Source organism: Gymnoscopelus microlampas (genome assembly GCF_963454915.1).
Source record: "Gymnoscopelus microlampas genome assembly, chromosome: 11".
In the NCBI taxonomy this organism is placed as follows: Eukaryota; Metazoa; Chordata; class Actinopteri; order Myctophiformes; family Myctophidae; genus Gymnoscopelus; species Gymnoscopelus microlampas.
In genome coordinates, this window is record NC_139948.1 from 17,226,368 (window position 1) to 17,250,059 (window position 23,692).

At 43.6% G+C, this 23,692-nt stretch overlaps 1 protein-coding gene across 2 annotated transcripts in view; it reads right to left on the reverse strand.

Moving 5' to 3' along the window:
- LOC311055667 (myosin-9-like) overlaps window positions 1-23,692 on the reverse strand; it is a 43,807-nt gene that overhangs the window by 12,407 nt on the left and 7,708 nt on the right. Inside the window, exons 2-24 of one of the 2 annotated variants that reach the window (XM_084071919.1) lie at window positions 19,070-19,401; window positions 16,147-16,303; window positions 14,611-14,638; window positions 14,260-14,353; window positions 13,195-13,215; window positions 10,607-10,699; window positions 10,425-10,488; window positions 10,141-10,239; window positions 9,857-10,000; window positions 9,520-9,615; window positions 8,427-8,698; window positions 7,406-7,579; window positions 6,715-6,888; window positions 6,322-6,436; window positions 4,632-4,819; window positions 4,081-4,202; window positions 3,929-3,998; window positions 3,663-3,823; window positions 2,735-2,843; window positions 2,292-2,423; window positions 1,929-2,135; window positions 574-711; window positions 231-354 (exon numbers count right to left, since the gene is read on the reverse strand). In XM_084071919.1, coding sequence (XP_083928045.1) covers window positions 231-354; window positions 574-711; window positions 1,929-2,135; window positions 2,292-2,423; window positions 2,735-2,843; window positions 3,663-3,823; window positions 3,929-3,998; window positions 4,081-4,202; window positions 4,632-4,819; window positions 6,322-6,436; window positions 6,715-6,888; window positions 7,406-7,579; window positions 8,427-8,698; window positions 9,520-9,615; window positions 9,857-10,000; window positions 10,141-10,239; window positions 10,425-10,488; window positions 10,607-10,699; window positions 13,195-13,215; window positions 14,260-14,353; window positions 14,611-14,638; window positions 16,147-16,303; window positions 19,070-19,396 — 3,109 coding nt within the window. In that variant the 5' untranslated portion in view covers window positions 19,397-19,401. The remainder of the gene's footprint in view (window positions 1-230; window positions 355-573; window positions 712-1,928; window positions 2,136-2,291; window positions 2,424-2,734; window positions 2,844-3,662; window positions 3,824-3,928; window positions 3,999-4,080; window positions 4,203-4,631; window positions 4,820-6,321; window positions 6,437-6,714; window positions 6,889-7,405; window positions 7,580-8,426; window positions 8,699-9,519; window positions 9,616-9,856; window positions 10,001-10,140; window positions 10,240-10,424; window positions 10,489-10,606; window positions 10,700-13,194; window positions 13,216-14,259; window positions 14,354-14,610; window positions 14,639-16,146; window positions 16,304-19,069; window positions 19,402-23,692) is intronic. The other variant, XM_084071920.1, reaches the window with a different exon arrangement.

Here is a 23,692-nt window from a genome sequence, read left to right on the forward strand (position 1 = left end):
TGAGTAGGATGGGAGAGAGAGGGAGAGACAATGTAGAAACGGCATGCTGTTACCCTTTTGGCCAATTCTCCTCCAAGAAATGCAGTTTTTACACTTGTTGCTATATAAATATGACCTTAATATCTGCTAGACGTTATTGTGGTGAGTGAGTGAGTGTGAGTGTGAGTGTGTGTGTGTGTGTGTGTGTGTGTGTGTGTGTGTGTGTGTGTGTGTGTGTGTGTCCAGCCTACCTTCCAGGTCTGTGATCATGGCCTCGTGTTTGGTCTTGAGTTTCTGCAGACTCTTGGACTTCTCCTCTTCCTCGGCCAGGTTGGTGGTGAACTCAGAGATCCTCTCTTCCATCAGCTTCTTCTCCTGTGCTCACAAACAACACAATGTTGAAACATCTCAAAACATCTGCCCATCTTAGTTTGCTTAATATTGAAGCAGGGTAAACAAGTGAGAAGAATAACATATATATGCTTGCTTCTGAAACAAAGAATCCATGGTTTTAGCAGTTCACCTCAGCACTTTATCATCTGCACTTCTTGCTAGATAAGAGAATCTGCTATATGCTTAAATTGTAATTCTGACCTTGTTGAGTTTGTTGTTCTGGTCATCCAGCACCATAACATCATCTTCCACCTTCTTCATCTTGGCCTCCAGGGTGACCTTTTCCAGCTGGAGTCTCTGTCTGGCAGCCTCCTCTTCATCCAACTGCTGCTCCAGGTCCTGTATTCACACAGAGGAAGAGGAGGGTTGGACACATGAGTGAAGGTTCATCTCAGCAGGCTGACTCTGCTATAGCTCCTAAACCATGCAACAGCCTAACCGGACATATACTGTACTCTAGTGTTTACTCGTCATAACGTAGCATGTGAAAACATTTTTTTAAAGTGTTATGTGCCTCTAGAGCGAGTGGTGTAAAGTTACCCGAGCGATATCACTTGGGTAATCTTCCCAGACATTCCACCATTCGCTATATAGGCACAGAACACCTTAAAAACTGTTTTCACATGCCATGTAATACTCCGTACTAAATGTAAACAAATTCTGGTATCTGATAAGTGCCCATGTCGAGACATTTTTCTTTCGCCTCTCTGTGTTACATTCTTTGTCTTGTATATTTTCTTGCAGCCGTTTAACTTCTCCCAGAGCCTTTAAAGGAGTAGCTCACCCGAAAAAATTACTTATTTTCTATCAATTACACACCCCATGAAGCCTTGAATTCATGGAGGTTTTTGTTGCATTCCTAAGCCAATAATTTGATGACCGGGTCATCGGTCAGTAGGAGACTCTTACCGGAGACTCCGGTCATCAAATTATTGGCTTAGGAATGCAACAAAAACAATCTCTTGTGGGTGAACTACTCCTTTAATCTGTTTACCATTTCATCTGTTGTTTAATCTGTCCAACCCAGTCTCGTTGGAACCACCAGCTAGGTGGCCTTGTGGTTAGAGTGAGATTAGGAGGTCTGGGTTCAGTCCCTGGCCGAGTCATTCCAATGACTAGAATTGGCCTCCCTGCTTGGCACTCGGCCTCAATGGTTGGATTGGGGGTAAGTCCCTTTGACATACTAGCATCATGTCCAGGAGGTGTACTTGTACTTCAAGCCGCCTCACACTACAGAAACGGGAGTTACGCTCCTGACCTATGTCCACATGGCTCCCAAGGCTACTTACTTACTTACTACTTATGTTTTCTTTGTGGCATTTTAACTTCTCCCACGGTACCAGGTTTTAATCTGTTTTACATAATGCAGTCTCGTAGGAACATGGTTTTATCTGTTTGCAGTTGTTAGACCATTTTGTATCATTATACGCTCATTGCACCTTGGTGCAAACAGTGCCTCGATAGCATGTGTGTGTGTCAATGTAGAGCAGAGAGACTAGTGCTTCAGACACCATACGACCACGTCATGTGGATCATTAAACATCTCTTCTACTCACTGTGATGTTCTGCTGCATCTTTTTCTTCTCCGTCTGTAGATGAGTGGCCCGTTCCTCCTCTTCCTCTACGCGGGCCTCCAGGTCATGGAGGATCTCCTCAAGTTCCTGTTTCTTGGCAGCCAGACGGGCTCTCATCTCCTCTGCCTCTGCGCACAGCTCTGTCTCGGCCTGGAGCTGCTCCTGCAGAGCCATCTTCTCTGCACTCAGCTGCCAGAGGGAACATGAGGGGTTAACAATTAACGAGGAGCTGGGACGATCGTATAAACTCTCATACTGCCTCCCCTTGGACTTAAAATCTGTGGAGAACTCCCTTGCGGTGGGTCATGTGTAAATAATGGTGAACACTAGCGTCATGTATCCTACCTGGTGCTGTTTGGACTCCATCTCCTGGAGCTGCTGCTCAGCGTACAAGTGTTTCTCCTTCACCTTCACCAGCTCGTCATCCTTCGCCTGCATCTCCTCCTCCTGTCTGCTGACCTGGAGGAGCGGCTTCACCTAGAGGAGAAAGGGAGGAGAGAGGTTAATGGGAGGCTCATGCAACACAGATCTCCAACCGGAATCGAACAGCAGCATTTAGATTATGTAGTCGACACACAATCTGCTTTTGTAGGTACTTTTTGTTTTATTGAGATACAAGTGTAGAGAGACAGGAATCTGAGGGCAGAGAGAGGGGGAAGGACATACACCAGCTGGAATCAAACAGGGGACATTGCATTCATGTAGTCACTAGGTGTTCAACTAGCAGCGCAGTCCTCAAAAAGTAAGTTTGAATCTAGTCTAAAACAGAGGAAGAACGTTGTGTGTACCTTGGTGAAGAGTCTCCACCATTGCCAGTTCCTGAGTTTGAGATAGGCAGCACAATTCCTCTGGATAACCTTCATAGCAGTGAGCTGCTGCTGCCTCTTGGCAAAGGCCCTATAAAAGTGACATAAAATACAGTTAAGCCATGACTTCCCTCAGTAGATTTGTAATGCATTTTACCATAGGGTTAAGGTCTGTGGTTAACATAAGCCTAAGAGTTTTTGCTCTACAACATAAATCATTTAATAGTTCACCCGTTAATTAATTGCCTTTGTGGTTCACAAATTGTAATGTGTGTGTTGATACATTTGTTTCACTGTAATGTAGCTGACAGTCATTACTGAGTGCCCAGAGATAGCGTAGTGGTTAAAGCCTGTACCCTGGCTGGTCTATGAGTATCAGGAGTTTAGTTTTCAGGAAAGATCATGTTAGTCATCTTGCAGACAGACATATTTTATGTGCATATGCAGAATGTATATAGTAGTTAAGTTTGTCTGTATACATATTTTAGCTCCTTATTCAGTATCATTTTTAAGAATTATATTTATCTTTGGAAAGCCCGTTTTAGCGACTCCTTGAATTGCTTTGCAAAATTCTGCATTCCAGGTTAAAACCATAGGAGACGATTTCAACACAGTCAAGTAACAAGTCGACCCACTGCAACTAATAAAGAAACAATGAACAGTCCCACTGTCTGTCACATTAAATCAATAATAGTAAAGGACTGTGGACTGCCCTCTCTCCGACTAACTATTAAATTAAGTAGCAGTCAAGCCTGATTTAGACTTGGTTGTGTGCCCTGTCGCACACCGAAAATAGCCAAACTACAAGCTCACACTGCATTGTGAGCTTGTAGATATGCCATTTCCGGCACACAACCAAGTATAAATGAAACATAATAAAGTCTCCTGATCAGTCTTGCAGTCTCCTTACTTGCGGGCCACGTAGCCTCTGCACCAGGCCTGGAAGCTGATAATCACATCAGTAATCTTCATGTCTCTCTCCTCTTCCAGGTGGGCCAACACCCCCGCCCTGAAGAACACCTTGCTCTGACCAATCCGGTACAGGTTGGGATCCAGCTCCAGGCTTTTGATCTGATGGGAGAGCAAGAAGCACACACATCAACAACACTGAGTCAAAGTCTAATCAATAGCCACTCAAGAATGTTTGTTTTAGATTGAGATGTTGTGGATCTTTACCATGAGCACGCAGGCCTGTTTTCCATCCATGAAGCCCTTGGGGATGGAGTTGGGAGTGAGGATCTCGTACCTACAGGTGAGAAAGTGGTTAGGTCACCCATACCAAACCAACAAAATGACCATTAATGACAAAATGTGCACGTATTCAATACCTCTGTCTGAACTCCTGGAAGACTATGCGGTTGGGGAAACCTTGTCTACAGATACGGATGCCCTCTAGAACACCATTGCACCTCAGCTGGTCCAGGACTAGGTGGGGGTCCAGCTTGCCTGCCTGGGAGACGGAGGGAGGTAGAGATGGATAGTCATTGTTGACAGTCAAGTTAAATGTATGCCGAGAGCATAGTTTTAAACACTATCAACCTGGAAGCCTATTTCAGGCATGTCATTATAGGCATATATTTTTTTAAATTGCAATTTTGTCACCGGAAATGGCAAATACAAGCTCACAACGAGAAGCATTCTGAACTTGTGGATCGGCAAATTTTCCACAAATTACATAATCAGGCATAAGTGGTTAAAAACTCATGTTTTTTGTGTAAGGAGTTATACAGTCCAATGATCATAAATCATTTATGTTAAACGTTGTCCATGTTTTTTGTGTTGTGTGTGCAAACCATACTTGACCTAGATCACAGATGCCAATCTGTGGCTCATGTGTATGTATGGTGCGTGTGTTTCTTTGCGTGTGGCTGGCTGGTACCTTCTTCTCATGGTTGGGGATGATGCAGCGGACAAAGTTTGGGTTAGTGTTTCTTAGGGTTGCCATGAGCTTGGACAGCTGCTCCTTGTACAGCTGGCCCACGGTACGGAACATGCCCTTACGGGTCTTGAAGGCTCCAGGCAACTCCGACATGCCGGCCACCTTATCCAGGCCCACGATACGATCCACTGAAGGGCAAAAGCGAACCAGAACACAAGGGTATGTATGAGGACACATTTCTATTGTTATCACGTGAATATACTGTATATGCATTACAGCAGGCAAAAGTAAAAATGCATCATGTCCTAAAGGAGGAGTCTCTCTACTTCCTCCTCGTGAGGCTAACATGGAGAACAGGAGAGAGGACGACAATGTTGGAAGACCAGAACCAGTGAAACACCGCACACCAAAACGAACACCGAGTGAATGCAGAGGTGGAGGGGAAGAAAAGATGAAGAGTGGAGAGAGTGAGGGGGGGGGGGGGGGTCACAAAATGCTCGTGAAGTGTGGAGGAAGGGCAAATGAGGGTCACACCAAAAACAAAAGGAAATTCAGTGCAGTGAGTGGTGTGTGTACACTAAGACTTAATACTTTGTAGCACAAGTCGTATTTGTTGCAACAAAGTATAAACTAGCTGTTACGTTTGTCAACCTTTAAAGCTACCAGAGTTTGTAGCTCTTTAAATTTCAACTATGTGTGGTGTGTCAACAACAATCATAACAGAAAAAAAAAAACTTTGCTAGCAATTGTGGTGGGCATGTTTTATTCTCTTTTTTTTGTGATGACAGAACCAAACCCATGCAGTATATACCCATCGCTGCAGTACCCATGATCAACACCAGGGGTCCCAAACCACACTATTACACAAAAGGGAGAGAGAGGGAGAGGTTCCATCAAAGAGCAACAAGTGGTTGTTGGGTAATAAACCAGCAAAACTAGTCTTCACCACACAACAGCTGGAGGGGAAAAGGACAGTTAAGGACACAAACACCTTCTCACAATGATTTCACAAACAAATTCAGTTTCAGAGACACACCTCAAGGTCAGACAATGGTTATACAAACTGGGAGAAGTCGGCGATGGACCGTGTGTCATGGTTTGATGATGAAAATAAAATAAAAAATAAGTACGGAAACGGGAAAGGTTGTTATGAGAAGAAACTTTATGAATGAGAAAAGGAAACCTGGTCACCTGAGTCTGAGTGAAGAATAGGAAAACGACGATAAAAATAGGCTCTCTGACAACTCTGTACCTCTGAGACCCAGTAAGACGAAAAAGACGACAAAATGGGGCCATACAGAGGAACAGATGATGAAAACAAACAAAATGGGAGGTCAACGGGTAAAAAACAAAAAGGTAAAAGATAAAGAGAAAAGAAGTGGACATGAAAAGTGAAACAGAACAAACAATAAGCCAGATTTATGCTTAGTTGTGGGCCGGCCGGTGTCACGCACCAAAAAAAAAACATCTCCAACCTCACAACGTGTTGCTCTGCGATGCGTTGTGAAGTCGTAGATCTGCTATTTTTGGTGTGCGACACCGCACACAACAAAGTATATCAAGCCCTTAAGGCCTTTCTTTGACACATGCACAAATCCCAGACATGAACAAATATATTCCAACAGTCGATACAATCCAGAGGCAATAAATCCACCGTCAGCACAAGGAATTAGCGTTTGGCTGAACTCACCATCCTTCCACAGCTCAGAGACAAACTTGTCAGTGGACTGGTTGAGCAAGGTGGCCACGTTGTCGTTCAGTGGGTCCATGTTCTTCATCAGCCATTCGTCAGCCTTATAGTCCACCTGAAGACCGAGTAGAGACAAACCACAGGGTTTCCTTCTAGCCGAATATAGCGGGATGACATCTCTTGACTTATGAAGACACTTAAGTAATAATCGTAATCATTTTAGTAAAAACATAAAACAGGGCACCACTAAGAGATATGGTTGTACGGCATATCAGTACATAACAGGACACGGTGCTAAAAAGAAACCTGGGCCCCTGACAGGCTTTCTTTGTCACACGAAACAACCTTTTGTGTCGTGTGACAAGGCCTAGATCCAGACTCTGTCTGCTTTACCTTGCCAGCGTAGTGCATGATACAGAAGTCGGCCTCGTCCTTCAGTTTCTTGGGTTTGTGGAACTTGGAGTGAGAACCCTGCTCTTGCAGCACCTTCTCCACAAAGCTCTTGTCAGTGGCCTTGGGGAACCAGCACTCCTCATCGAGCAGAGCGAGAATACCAGGTGGACTGGCCTGTAGTGAGGAAAGTATGATTATAACTATGTCTTCATATACTACAACAAAGACAACATAAGAGATATGAATTTTGGATGGGTGGGGTTTATAAATGTTTTTGGGTGCAGGTGGGTGTTATAATTTATGTGAAGCATGTGTGTTTCGTTGGGGTATACTGTATAAGAAATACCTTTGCAAAACTGTAATTAATTATTATTGTATATTTTGTTAATGAAATAGGAGAAAGACCTCTCCTATAGTTAACTATTATTATTGTGTATTTTGTTAGGTGCATATAGACTTCTAGAAAGACTTCTCCAAAACTGTAATTACTACACTTCACTTGCAGTCCTTAAATCTTACCTTTTTTGTTCAAGGTTTCTTTATTTTATATTTTCACATAGGTCACAGGTCAAATCATTTTAATAAATGGCGGCACTTGGTTCTAGACGTTTTTTTATTAACCATAACTGTAGCAGTTTGTCTTTTTCTAAGCTATAAGAGCTTTCTTTAGCAGGGCATAATGAAGACTCACAGGTTTCTCTATGAGGTCGATGCATGGCTGCAGGTCGAGGCCAAAGTCGATGAAGCTCCACTCGATGCCTTCTCTCTGGTATTCCTCTTGCTCCAGGATGAACATGGTGTGATTGAACAGTTGCTGCAGCTTCTCATTAGTGTAGTTGATGCACAGCTGCTCAAAGGAGTTCAGCTGCAGAGGGGAGGGAGAATGAATCATTATAGAGAGGGCAAATGCTCCCTCTATGAGCAACAAAGTTAGCATTATTCTATATCTCAGAGTTACACCTACTTGTTTTTACCCCATATATTCATTATATATTACGTATATACTAGAGATGAAGCATATATTCAAATATAATATAATCGAATAATAATAAGTTAATTTATAGAATATTTATCAAATACAATTTAGTAATCAAATAGTGGGTTTTGTAACATGCATTATGTAACCATTTGTATTATGAAATTATTTACAACTTCATCAAAATGTGACTGTCTTTGTTCCATATTCTAAAATGAAAAGAAAGGTTGTTGTTTTTTCCCTTCTTTTTACTGCTGTGAAGACATATTAAGCAATTTAAATATGTTTGTCTGGGTTCAGATGATGTTTGATACTACACACACACACACACACACGGTAACTAAGTGGGTTATGGGAACAGCAGACAGACAGCAGATGTGCTGATGGAAGGATAACTGGACCGGAAAAGAGAGGAGACGAGGACAGTAGAGAAAGACAGAAGAGATGGGGAAGAGGGAGAGAGAACTGGAGAGGGGGGAGGATTATCCACCCACACACCTCATAAACTCAAAAAACACACACACACACACACACACACACACACACACACACACACACACACACACACATCCATCAGGTACATACATCAGCGTTAACATTTTTTACTGTTTTTTTATTTTTACTGTTATGGTCTAAATTAAATCACAGATTAGTCATATGATTATACAAATAATTAGTATCAGCACTAATACATTCACAACTGCTATACGGTAGCTGCTTGAGTCTCTGGTTTTACCTCAAAGATCTCAAACCCAGCGATGTCTAGGATGCCAATGAACGACGCTCCCTGTCTCTTGGTCTTGTCCAGAGCTTTGTTGATCCTCATGACCAGCCAGCGGAACATCCTCTCATAGGTGGCTTTGGCCAGGGCTTCCACTGCAAACTCAGCCTGCTCCTGGGTCTGGGCCTTCTGCACGTAGTCCCTGCCCACCTTGATCCTGGGCATCAGGATGGCACGGGTGAAGTCTGTCACGTTCATACCCAGCAGATGGCAGACCTTCTGGGCCGCTGTGGCACCAAGGACAGAGGGAGGGAGAGAACAGAGGAGCAGGAAATTAGAAGTAAGTGGATATGCAGGGTGTAAATATTTAGAGGCAGATGAGGCGATAGAACCTCTCCTGAAAAGTAGGACTTGGAATCATCACATATCTCCCAATTTCATATTACAACTATATCTCCCGATTTCATATTACAACCATAATCTAGTGCCGACTTGATCCAATATTATAAATGTTGCAATTCAATGTTTTCTCTCTTACACTCCATCTCTCCATCAGTAAAATGTGAATGTAGCAATAAATCTAAATGCATTGCCATTCGTTGCAAAAGATTAAACTAATACTGGTTGGTGGTAGAGTAGTAAAGTGGAAGTTACTGAGGTTTTATATATTTAGTCTTGGTAATAAAAAAATAATCCAAATTGTCAGCTTAGAATCATGATTTTGCATCAAATAAACATTTTATTTTTCTTTGTGAAAAGTGTGTGCCGACTTAATCATCAGGAGATAATGGGGATCGTAAGACATCACAGCGCTGTGTGCAGCAGGTGGTGTTTCATAATAGTACAGTGTACAGTGCTATGTGTGTATGAGGAGGGGTTTCATATAAGGCTGCATTACATTGTATGTAATTTATCAAAGAATTGATTGATTTACTTTTTATAATCAACTAAATCGATCAGCCTGATGAACCACTTAAGCCCTATTTAATATTTCAACGTACAACAGTGTACAGCACAACAGTCACAAAAATATCTGATCTACAAGCTCACTATGTGATATAAAATTCCTTATAGATTAGTTTTAACTGTTGCACCCCTAGTTTCATACCTGTGTTATCAGGCATGGAGGCCTGGTCTGTGTGACGCTCCTTCTTGAAGGTCATGTTGCCCAGCTGTAGCACAGCTGACACCACCTTCAGCATGCCTGCACAGGACGAGACAAACACTTGGTTAACACCATGTGGGCATAACGGTTCATTCATATTCACCTGAAAAAAGTGTCAGACATTATGAGTGACGATGCATACATTTAGGTTAACTTGACAGGTATGTATAAACAGTGTTCTGCACACCTATATGTTATCTTCACTTCCATAGGTTAACACACAGGAGTAAGGGACATTAACTCATTTTTTTATTCCATTTTTGTTTTCCTCCCCACTCACCAATCTGTTCATCTTCTGGGATGCTCATGATCCTAAAGGCCTCTAGGGTTTCTTGAAACAGGTCCTTGTCCTGCTGCCCAGGGATGGTAATGTTCCCATTGGACAGGAAGCGGTAGTTGTTGTAGTTCTCGAGGCACAGCTCAGCTGAAAGAGAGAAAAAAGCAGAGGACAGAGATAGAGTAGGGAGGATGGAAAGACAAAAAGTACATAAAAATCTACAACATGCAGACTCCTCCATTGTAACTATGGAATATCAAAACGTGATTTGACGTGTTGTTGCTCACAGCGAATTTTGTCACCGGCCCCAGTCAGCATGTAGTAGAAGATGTGGAAGGTCCTCTCGTCTTTGGCCTGGCGGATGGCACGGGATTTCTCCAGCAGGTCTGTGGGTTAGCCTGTCAAGGACCAATTTATTTTTACACTGGAATTATTGCTTGAAGTTGAGGATTTCATGGTTACTGCTTTAAACTCCAATGCTGGAGTCTAAAAAACTGCAGCATACTTTGAATATACGGGCCTAATAGCAACATCTGACGAAAACAGAAAGACATGATTTTGTGAAGGATACAGGTTTCGATGTTAGCACCAACGATGTATCCATTCACATCAAAATTGATCCTGATGAATTTTCCCTAGAGGCAAAAAAAAGAAACCTCAGCGACCTTTGCAGAAATTAGCCACATAATATTCCAGTGAGGAAATCGATTTGTGAGGTTGCACCAAACACAAAATAGTGTCTTCAAATCTTACGAATCGGGAGGAGTTGTCATTTTTGACTGTCTTGCCGTTTCCAAAGGCCTCTAGGATGGGGTTGGCTTGCAGCAGCTGCTTCTCTAGCTCACCCTGATGGACAGGAAGAGAATAGCCCAGCAAAAACAGTAAGATTAGACTCAAACCACCTCTTTCCATGAGTCTGTCATTGTAAAAAGGAAATAAATACCCGTTTAAACATGAGTAAAACCCACTGTTCACTTACAGGATGTTTCCTTTAAACATTTCTCTCTACAAAGGGGTCAAATCTAGCCGGACCCTGTGACTCATATGGGTGACTCATTGTTGTGCTTTGTTAGAACGTTTAACCTTCATCTGGTTTTCATTTATTGCAGCATTACTCTATTGTGAGAAAATAACCAGTTGAGACACTGGTTTGCATGTTCTTTACACAAAGTGATTTCTGTTTACATACTAGTATATATTAATGGCATACATGTGATACTTACTTAACTTATATGGGAGAAACAGCAAGCAGTGGACAATATAATAAACATAAGCAGGGATACCGTGTAGTCTAGCGTAGCCAGGCAATCGGAGATCTCCGCCTACTGATGGTGGCGTCTGGTGACATCGAAATTCAATGTACGTATTAGCTAGAACAGCAGAGAAAACTGCTACAGACAAACCTATGCCCACTGCTATGAAAACTAATCGTATCACCGTCCAAATGTGAACGACCGCCCTAATGTCTATGAAAAGTGTTTTGTTTTCATCTACAAGTTGTTTCCTCTACACTGAATTTAGATGTCACAATTTGGTAGGAGCATATCTTCGATCGTCTGGCTATGCAAGACTAGGGATACAGTGTACACACATACAGGTATGATCACACACAATGCACACAAGCCTTGACCCACACACAGCGCCTTGTTAGTGCCCAACCCCGCAAAACACCCAGTTAACCCTGTGACCCTCATCAGTAACCCTTCACCCTTTGACCCAGAGCAGAAATATCCCAGAGCCCACGCATGGACCACATTGCAAAAACCTCAAATTCAGCATAAACACCTCAACCTCAGCATAAGTTATCACTCTACTAGGACCTGCTGATGATGTCAAGTAATGTTTCCACAAAATTAATATAGTTCAGTCAGCTAAGTGCACATACCGATATATAAAAGCCATATGGCCAAATCCATCTCGGCCACCCTTTTTGCTAATAATCTAATAAAGTTCTCGCTCTATATATCCACACCCCATAAAATCTGAATCGAACAGACAGAATCATAAACATTCCATCCTTTATTCGTCCTGGAAAAGTTTGTGGAGCACAGCTTACAACCTTTTTCAGTAATGTGCAGCAGCACCTTCACATGTACAGTACATACTGTAGCAACACACATCCACACCTTGGAGCGGCCAAGTACAACCGTAACCGTCTACAGCTCCAGGGGATAGAGAAAAGATGCGGCCGTGTTAAACAACGTTCACGCGAAAGGGCTTTTCAACCACTGGATAGAGATCACTTAAACCCCTCCAATAAAAATAGTGAGACGTGCTAGCCAGCGTTCCACAGCTGCCGCTCTCCTGATTTATGGACGCAGCCCATATGTTGAGCTTGGGGAATGAAAATAAGATAAATCATGGCTATCACCTTCCATGTCAAGACCAGAGAGGGGAAAATGTTACTCTGAGAAGCCAATGGACTTCTTGGCTTTGTTGCGGGTCCCTTGAGGCACATTGCACAAGTGTTTGTCCTGTGTGTCCCTCAAATACTTTTGGAGCTTAATGATAAGCGATCCAGGGCCAATGTTCCTTCTGAGACTCTTGATATACTGTATGTATGTAACCCATCATAGGGAGGTATTTTTCAGGACACTTCCATACACAAGGCAATGTACTGTAACACAAAGAGGCTGAATAGCATCTCAGTGTGTATGTCCTCAGATCTTCAAAAAGCATACTTTTAGGCTTAAGTGAGACTTGAGGAAGAGATTTGCAAATAGGCACACATTCAAGCGCACTTCTGGGACCGCATGAGCGCACATACACACAGACACGTAGCAACAATAACTGAAAAAGTCAGCCAGATAAATACTCCCCCCAAATTTCTTCTAGCTGCTGGGTTGCAGATAAATTACCCCCCTCCATCTGTTAAATCCCTGCTCCCACCTGTCTGTATTGTCTGGCTGAATTTTTCACGGAGGAGTTAAGAACACACACACACAAATTCCATCAGACTTCCCATTGGCAATTAAGTGACCCTTGACCCTCAGTACCAAGTGACCCACTGCAGAGCACGCTCCAGCAGCACAGGGAAAGAGGAGAGTGCAGCGAGGGATAGAAGAGAGGGGATATCGCTTCATTTATACTCAGTTGCACGTTGGTGTCGCGTGCCAAAAATAGCCGAACTACAAGCTCGCAACAAGGTGCGAGCCTTCGTGCAACTAAGCATAAATCAGGCTTTAGGGAGTGGAGCGGGTGGAGTAGAAGAAGATGAACAAGTAGAAGAGGTGGATCCGGGGGTGGTGGTGATGGTGGTGGGCGATGATTATATAAGCGAAGGGGAGCATTTACATAAGGAAGAATGGAGGAGAGATGAGAGATAGAGTGGGGTAACTCACATGTGTGAAGATCGAGCTGTTCTGTTAATGGAAGAGAGAAATACAACCTCAACAAAATGAACGCATTGGATGCTGATGTGGTATCATTAAAGCTCCAATGACGGCTCTCTGATAGCAGCAGTTTTCATGGGACCAACTTGAAGGAGACATAAAACTTCTGAATGCATGTTTGTCAAGAAATCGTACAAAGAAAAGCACTCGAGAATCTCCACAATACATGTCAAAAGGCAAAAAAAAGGCACTTGATAATCTGCAAATATACAGAAAAAAGGTGTAATTTTACGTAGGGTGGTGGGAGATTTTCAAGAGCCTTTTGAGAGTGATTTCTCGGCACACAAACGCATTGGAAAGATTTTTACATGTCCTCCTTGCAACAGAACGACAGGATTCAGGAAGAAATTGTCCGAGTCGATCTATATCAGCATTGCAAATGTTCAAGGAGGAGTCTGAAATAACGTTTGAACAGCAAATACCAGTTTTGCCCAAAGATTTCAGCTCAGCCTTGAAACCTATGTTTCTGTGCCTTCAGACGACCATCAACATTTCTCTTAAGCCTGATTTATACTGCGTGCAAGCGTTGCACGCAAAAATAACTGATTCACAACATTGTGAGCTTGTAGATCAGCTATTTTCGGTGAGCAACACTGGCATGCAACAAAGTAGAAATCAGGCTTCAGTGTCTCTATGGCTACGGTGACACAGTGAGTCCGAATATAACAATGTGATGATGTAATGGTTTAAGTGCCTGCGGCACACTGGTGTATTCTCACATATACATACACAATACAGTCACAGTACAAGTGGTTGATGGAGTACTGCAATTACAGAGGAATAGGAAAAGGGTGTTTCTTCACATCAAAGTAGTGTACTTAGGAGAAAAATAGGAAATGTTGGTTCACGTGAGAGTGAACAAACAGAGAAACAAAAGGGGGTGATGGGAAAGAGGGAGGGTAAGATGGGAAGAGAGGAAGACAGGTTGAAACCTAAAAACATTTTAGTAAAAAACAAGGTTATGTAAGGACATAGATGAGGAACAACGGAATAGAGGATGGATGCAGGACTGACCTGGTCTTTCTTGGTCTTGTGAGAGGAGGCCACATGAGCCAGATACTGGATAACTTTCTTAGTGTTTTCTGTTTTACCGGCACCAGACTCCCCACTGGGATGGATAGAGAGGAGGGAGAGGGGAAGGAGGAAGGAGGAAGGCAGAGAGGGCACGAAAGAGAGGTAGAGTGTAATGCATAATTCTTATACTCGAACTATGGTGTCACTTGCTGCCAATAACCGATCGTCGCTTGCTGAAGAGAACAGATGTTCAAAAATCATGTTGCAACACCATTATGAAATGTACAACGTTTTTCTACAATCAGGCTAGAAGTATTGCTGTGTAATTTAAAATAGTCTCTTTTGACTCACGTGCAAAGAATGGACTGGTCTTCACGATCTGCAAAGAAAAGAATAATGATTTAATATTTATGCAACAGTTTGAGCAGAGTCACAAAGTAGCATGGTGAGCGATTACAATTCAAGTAAGTGAAGTTACAATTGAATTCAACTGTGGCAAACTTTATATAAAGTCTACACTGCGCATTTGTTATCTCACAAGAACATACAGTTGTGCCTGTATAACAGGAAGTACTGTGGGAACAGACAGGAAATTTATATCCGGCTTTCTGTGACTGGAAATGGTGCTGGCTACCACGGACTAAACTAGCTAGCTAATTAGCATCCGCCTATTTTGCTACTCCAAAAGCTTTTCTGGAACCAAATATGGCAGAACAGGACGTGAGTGAGTGGGCACAGCAAGTATGACGGAATGCCAGAGAATTCTGTACATTGAGATGATCTGTGGAGGAGCGCTTTTCTCAGCCAAGAGAATACATACATCATCTCATAGTGTGACTAATGCGCTATGCTTTGTAAATGGACACAGGACAGAACTTGAACATAAAAGATTATAAACAGAACTGGTGCCCAGGACAAAATAAAAGCTCAAGTTGTAATAAATGAAAAGTCAACTTCAATTGTTGAGCCGTCGGTATAATTAAATTCATGGTGTTTACTTAACGATGTTACATGGAGCTTTTGTTTAGATTTTCTTTTTTTCCCATTTCCACTCGTGTAAAATGTTTTGGTGTGCAGGTTTTCCTTTTGCCATCGATATATTGTAATATCCTACTATAAAATGAAGACACCTCTGTCTGACTGGAACTGTGTTCTACCCTCAGTGGGTTGACCAATTGATCTCAACTTACACACGGGCATTGACCATTGGCATATGAAGAGAGTGAACATTAAGCTGTTTATTTGCATTTTCTATGGATGGTCCTCGCAGACTATGTGATCTGTAGTTGTGGTTGCAGTATGTACTGTATGCGGCTGTTGCCAACTCAACGTCAAAACTGGGAAATTTCTAAATATATTATAACTGATCGGTATGCAACTCAGTTGGCACCGAGTCGACAGCATGGCCACTGCACTGCTCAGTGCCGGCTGTTGCTTCGCATGGGCGTGCCTTACGGAGCCTGCCTTGATCAGTTTCCAAGTTGAGTGGACAAGGCATCTCAATACCCTACAGCTATACCTGCCCCCAGAGCCACACTGTATGAGAGACCATATTGGAAAAATAAAAATCTCACACATTTGTTACATTTTTGTAAAGCCAAAAGAGTCCAAAAACATCTCTATGCACAAAGCATAGACCTCTGGGGAGTCGTATTAGTTTTTGCCTCTCTGTGGTTTTACTCTGAATACAATAGCATCATTGTTAATGAGAGGTTAAAGGGAACCACATAACAGGACTGTCAGTGTTGAAATAACAGAGGGCAGGCATCCAAGAAGATCTAAAAACAAAACGTAAATCTCAATGAGCGATGGCGTTGTCGCTTCTTTGATAGGACCCCCCGCTGTTTGTGGGATTTGTGTCGCAGGTTCGTCAGGGTGCAGACTTACCCTGCATCATGCTCCTGTAGGATGTGTCAGTGATGGCGTAGATGTGAGGCGGCATCTCGTGTCTCTTCTTTCCCTTGTACATCTCTACGATCTCTTCAGAGTAGATGGGCAGGTTCTTGTAGGGGTTGATGACCACGCAGAAGAGGCCAGAGTATGTCTGCAATACAGGCAACACAGATAGGGAGGTGTGTTTAAAAAAAAAAAATCACACTGCACTTGAGTGATCTTTGGTGCCACTGGCAGAACAGCTGGGTAGCGCAGTAGAATCTTCTTTTTGAATGTGTAGATTTTGAGGTGACGGTATTGATGAAGGCTGAAGACCCTTTATTCCTTGCGTGTGAATGCACTTGGTCAATAAACTGATTCTGTCGGATTGGCAGAAGGTTGAACATAATTTCATGGTCACATTTGATATGTTAGGATGAATACATTTAGTCTACATTTAATGCAAATTGACAGTGGTGTTTAACAAAGTACAGAATGAGGGACATTTCATCTAACTGATGAAATGACTTGTTCTGCTACTGCAGTATAGAATTATGAAAGTGAGATACATTGCATTTAAGATGAGCAGCAAGAACAACGAACGAGCAACTCATCCTGATTCATCGCTCACATATTAGCAACCTGGCCTGCCTCTCTGTCCTGAGAATTCAGCCAAACATAGAGCTATGTCTCCTAAGTGATGACCTAATCGCCACCCCTCCACACTGCATGTTACAACTGAGTGACGAGTGAAACGCTGCAGATGGACAGGGTTTGTCACCTACATCACAGCTCTTAAGGGGTGCCTCAGTCCATCATCCTGTGTTTTAGACCTACTGTATGTTAAAACTCCTCCTCCATTCCTTTCCCTAAAACCTTGCAAATCCTTCCTTTACTGGGCATTCTGTGTTCTGTCCTCCTCCTACAGTTTTGCTTCAAGCTCTCCCACCCCTCCCTTGCATTTGGGTCTGCTTGTCTCCTGCTGCATTCCTGTGCTGCCCTCCACGAAGCTCTGGACCCTGGCTCTGACCTGCCACAGATCTCTCAGTTTCTTTCTCTATGCCGAGAAGAGCTGTTCTAAAGGGCACTAATGCAGAGGGGGCTCAGCCAGAGTAGGGGTCTGGTGGTTCCCTCCAGGGCGGAGGGTTACCAATGTTGACATGACCGGGGTCATGGCACTGTCTAAAAAAGGGGTGAGCAAATCACTCCCAGACCAGGCAGGACACCGAGGTAAACGGCATCAATTATGGGGCAACAATAACAAGTACAGCACCATTAACATTCCATATGCACTTCACTTCCATCTCTGCGTGAAACTGGGCTCTGAAGACCTATAACTCCCCTCGTCCTCTAAACCCCCACATTCTTTAACATCTTTCCCTCAGGAGAACATTGTTCCCTGAAGCTTCCTGTTTACAGCATAACTCCAAACAGAGAGAGAGACAGAGGGAAAGAGAAATCTAGTCTTCCTTCCAAACCTTTAGTAAACACATTGCACACTGGCATTGCAGTGACAATGCGCACACAATGGGTTGTCACAAAAACAACGGCGCTTAATGGGATGATTAGGAGGCAGGGGGGGGGGGCAGTTTGGAGGCTTTCCAGGACAGACGGACTGGGCCTAGGCTCTGATATGAGCTAATGGCTCTTTCGTAACCACAGAGAAGGGCCTTAGATAACATCACCGCGACAAAGTCGCCAAAATAATTTGCTTTTAGGAAGGTGTCCAAAGGAGAATAGCAATACTGTGGTCTGTACCTATTTTGGGCATGTCATAGGCGAACATTGTCAATAATCAGAAATCAATAATCAGCTCAGTGTTGGGAGTGATTTTTCACAATAGGACTAAGTAAGTTGTTAACAAATTATATGTTGATATTTTTAGCTAAACTCAAACACAATGGTGGGCAGGTGGGAAATATTGCTCATGGACGGTGAGGTGTAAAAATGTTTCGATTTTAAGAGGCATCACGATGCGGAGGATTCTGTACTGATGCAGTGCCATCCTATAATCGATAATAATATAACCGCCTAGTAAGCCTACTAATGTTTATTGTGGGTTTTCCAATAACTATTGGGAGCAACGTTGCATGCGTACAATTACTACTAGACTACGATGCTACACAGTAGGCTAACGCTACAGGAGATATGACTGAGGGTAGTAGGCTGAGATCAGCAGTCAGCAGAGATCAGCAAGTCAAATAAAAATAAACAATCCCCGTATTTTTTAAAGCGGACATCTGGGCATATTTCTTAGCTTTACTACATAGTAAAATCCTCAGTGTCAATTTAACACTGATGAGTCACATATCGACAAGCCCATAATTGACCATCGCAGACAGATCTAGAAGGACTCAACAGATGTAATGCATAGTTTCTACTCTGTCATGGTTGTCAAGTGCCCCGTCTTAGAGCTGCTATGTGAAAAACCTTATTTGTGTACACTACATGGCAAGCACACTTAAAAATTTAAATGCACTGCAGAAGGACTTATGTTTTGTTCTTGAGAATTGAACATTTTCACAATAGGTAGGCGAGGCCTATACCAATTATTATGGTATATTTTGGCTTACAATTTTACGTTGTTAATTCATTTATGTCTGAAGGAAAGTGATTACACAAACATGTTAAAGCACCTTCTAAATATAAAGGCAGTTCATATTATTCATCCGACTGCTTGTATTAATTAAAGCAGCCATATGCGTTATACAGTAATATCGAAAATTGAGGTGCATGTTGTTGATGCACCGTAGAATCAAATCACAAAAACAAGTGAATTGTAATCAAATTGAATCATGAGGCGAGTGAAGATTCACATCTCTAATGGATTGTCTGCATGTCCTGAAGACAGAACCATGGTACTGAAGACAGAACCAAGACATAATACATACATCAGTCTTAATGTGTGTGTGTGACTGTGTGACTGTCGTGCACTCACGTAGATAAGGCCAGAGTAGTATCTCTCCTTCAGATTGTGGAGCACGGAGGCCTCGTTGAGGCAGGTGAGCTCGGCCATGTCCTCCACCTTGCTGAACTTGGGTGGGTTCATCTTCTGGATGTCATCCTTGTTCACCTTCACCTTCTTACCGGAGTCGGCCAGCTCCACCAGGCACTCGTCACCGCGCTCTTCCTTCACCGAGCCGCACTCGAAGCCCAGTCGATCCGACGGTACCCACACCAGCTTCTTGGTGGCCCAGTCAGCTTGTGCCAGTGGATTGTTGACCATGTTGCGGTCCACGTACAGGAACTTGTCTGCGTCCGACATGGTTGCTGCGTTTGAGAAAGAGAAAGAAAAGGGGGAAGACAACAGGGAAAGAGAGGGGGAGGGAATGGAGTAAAGAGAGAATATTCGGGTTAGACCTGCAAAATCATTGACAGGACAGAAGACCTAGACAAAAATCACACCCCAATCTCTTCCCTTATCACTTCCACAGAACCAGTAAAATGGTGCATTGATATAGCACCTTTCTCCACAGCACTAGAATGTGAATCACATTTACGAATTTGCACACACGTTCATAAACCGTGGAGTCAACCATGTAAGAAGACACAACCCAGATCTTTGGGAGCAGTTAGGGGTTCAGTGTGTTGCTCAAAGAGGAAGCGTTGTTCGAACCAGGGAGCTCCGGATTCACTGACACTGAGCCATTACAGCTCCAATGTTTCATCCTCCTGACACGCGCTCAGCCAAGACTCCGAAGGATGCATTTACCTCACAGGTTCAAATCAAAATGCCACATTCTATTTCATCTCTGTATGACATCAGTAATATCTGGTAAAGAAGAAGGCGGCTTATCTAGCCTGTATGATAAAGGCTCTGGTTTATTGGATCGGGCTTCTTATGTAAGCTCTGGAGAATGCACAAGGCAGTGTGTCCACGTTAAGGTCAGGTTGACATAAAATAGCCGTGTCCAAGCAGACCCCACGTTCCTGCTTGGCAAACCGCTGTGGACACTAATCAAATTACTCGCTGCTTTTCACACCCCCACTTTTTGCCAGCGAGATCTCACTCACCAACTATGAAATGAGTCTAGAGCGCAGTTGAAGACTCGCATTGGTGGTAATGACCAGCGTGTGCCGACCGCTTGGTCTTAAATACGTGGTTTGAGAAGACTGTGTTGATTACATGCTCGGAATGACTTCAAACAAATTTTGCGCTTCTTTAATGTCAGGTTGCAGGAGACAATGAGCAGGTTGAAAAGGTGAGGGGGGGTAATTGTGGACTCTGTGAGGCCTGCAGAGTCTCCAGAAGGGTAACAACAGTAGATGGTGAGGTGGAAAGGTTCTCTCATTGAGCAGATTAGGCTGCAGAAAAGAAAAACATCACAGAAAACTTCCAATAATAAACCCCCAGGGAGACCAGAACCATATGGTCAATATCAAACGCTGTCTGCAGAGCTTTTGCATCGAACATGCTCCAGCAGTGGGGTCATGTTTGATACCGTTCGTTCACCCCCTTTGATACCATTCACCTCTGGCTGCGAGCGCTGCTGCCAGGGGTGAACGGCTTCATGTACAAGCCTAGACATGGCTCAAGTTGTTGTTGTTTTCTGTACGTCTCACACCTCATGAACAACATGGCTGTGACAGGAGAGGGACGTGGGCTAGAAGGTGACTAGACGAGTATTACCAGTATTAAACTGATTAAGGAACATGTTGCATAAGTCCACATCGAGCCACCCAGCCAGAGGGGAGAGCAGAGTGACTTGCAGGCAATTAACTGAACCTGCTGTGCCTTCACTGAACACCCCCCCCCCCCCACTCAAATCATTACAATAATTCCTACACAACGGGGGTGTAGCACAGCGTTCCCACCACGGCTGGCCCGGCTCATTAGCCTCCCCAACACTCCTTCACTTCCCTCAGGAAAACTAAAAGTTTGCTTTTACCACTCCAAAGAGCACGGGCAACTTAAGTCTTGTTTGCACATGTGGTGCTGCTGCACAGATGCAAACACTAAGAAAAATCACAGCGCTACAAGTCAGACTCACTATATCACCGTAATTAAGCTCTCGTTTACGTGCTGGCAGAGTTTCACTCTTCCATCATAATAGTTTTGCAATGCAATCTGTAAAGCCCAGAGGGGGTTGGTGGGGGGCTGCTGCTGCCAAGTTCTCATGCTTACCATGACATAAAACAGAGCTCATACTCAGCAGCGTAGATGATGTCTTACGAAGTTACGATGTCTTGACGTGCATTCTTTCACTCACAATTAATAGGCCTCACTTTTCACTTCATGTGGTTTGCTTAAATGCTGTACTGACAAGTGTTGTTAAGAAAAGATTATGTAGCAATAATATCGAAATGACAACAACCACACACTGTGACGCTGCATTAAGATAAAAACAATTATGCACCATTTACAGATCAGGAGGGAACGCCAGGTAGCTAAAGGTTAGCAGTCCCACAGTCAGAATCAGTGATGGTATCGATGCCAAAGGGGGGCAGGGGGGGGGGGGGGGGGGGGCGGTTGTTGGGGGTTAATGCTGCTCCAACAGGGTCACGTCTGGCCTGTCCGTTCTGCCACATTAACCCCGGTCTGGGAGCTGGGCGCAGTGTGGGGGAGGTCCCACTTATTCTCACGACCCCCCCCACCTCTCTCAACGCTCCATCAACACTCACAGTGCTCTACAGCTGACTTCCATCAGAGCCCCCCCCCCCACAACATCCTGTTATAGGACATGGGCTCCCTCTCAAATTAGTCCCAATACTACTGCTGCCTCCTCCTCCTCACCCCTCTGGTCCCCTCTCTGTCCCCCTCAGTCACCCCACAGTCTCTCCAGAGACCTATCACCATCCGCCACCCCGTTCTCCTCTGTTTATCCAGTCTTTCCCAGGGCCACATTCCTACTATACTCACCCTTTATCAGGGAGAGTGAGAGCAAAGGAATTCCACAAATGTCTCTCTCCCCCTTCAGTGTTCCCTCCCATCTTTCTCAGATTCAGTCTCTCAATTTCCTCTTCCCGTTTTCACCCCTCCCACTGTTCCCGTCAAGTTGTCAGATCACACGACATTCAAGTAGATAAGCATCGACCACCACTACAACAACTGGTGTTACACCCATTAGCTAGGAGGCTGTGTAGACCATATTCAGTTGACTTTACTTCTTTGCTTGCACTTGGGTCAGTCGACTGACTCCATGCAGGGCTGGACAAGAGCCGCTACTTTTATTGCGTGACCCCATGTTGCTTTGTTTGGCACAAACAAGCAGCGAGAAGAATAACAGGCTGAAACACACCAAGCGTTACTCTGGCACTGATTCTTCTTATCCGAGGTCACCATGGCTTCCCAACAGTATTAAGTGTAGGGAGACGAGTTAGTTAGTTAGAGGCCAACATGCAAACAGCCGCTCAAATAAACTACTACAAATGCACACACATGCAATGTGTGTGTCTGCTGAGGACCACATGCTGGGGGCCAGAGGCCATGAGGGTTATACAGCAGGCCATGTCACAAATATCATGATGATAAACTACAAACTTGAGAAATGAGTGGAGATTTCATAAGATAACATGTAGCCAGCTGCTTGCAAACAAATTGGGACGTCACTTGTTAAGGAGATTGTGGAATGTTTTCTGGCCAGAGGGACAGACAGAGAGAAACAGGCCAGATCGAAAGCATATAGGAAGTGAAAGGACAGTAGTTCACAATGGTGATGTGACCTCTGTCATTTTCCTACTCGAATGTCTTGACACAGATATGTCACTGACACACTTTGCACAGCTGCCTCTCCTGAGATTACGACTAAAAATAAATAAATCTGTCCATTCTAGTTTAACACACACTGTTCTATTTAAAAAGGAGGGTGAATTATTTTTGTAGAGCACATTTTGGACATAGAACTACCCAAGTGTAATCTGGCTGTTCAAGCAAAAATATTTGGTTCTAATCCTACGTGGCATTGTGATAAAGTTGAGTGTATTATTTATGACTCATGTGGGATCACGTGCACCCACCTTCTCCTGCACCACTACTCGTCTCTACTGAGGACCAATGCAGCTTTCCACATTCCCGGCCAATCTCCATCTATAAGCCCGTACCAATCTCTTAGCTCACCTCTCTCCGAAGGTGAGGCCCTCTGATGGCCTGTCGTTTTATAACACCGTTCAGCTGTGAAAACACTATCGTTCCTGTCGGGAGTCAGCCACAATGGGATTAGCTGTCCTAGTCATTCTTAACGAGTGTTAGTTATTACGGTAAGTGAGTAAGCAGCAAAGTAGGAAGGAAGGACGTGGATGGCCTGAAGCTAATCCCTGAAGTAAACAGACCCTGACTGAGACAACGTTAATTGCAGACTGTTGATTTCTAACCAGAATGACAAAATCCTATCGTTCTATTGTGAAGAAAATCTAATGCAAAACTACATAAGAGTTTAATTTATGTTCTGTTGCAAGCGACAGTGTGAGCTCTGAGGACACAGAACGAGCTAGGAAGTGCCATGCAGATTTTCACATATCCTCACAAAACAATAACTGGATTCAGGTTAGTTTTTTTTGTGCAAGTTGCCCCATTAGAGAAACCTAGCATAGACAAAGTGTATGAAAATGAATCAGAGCTGGT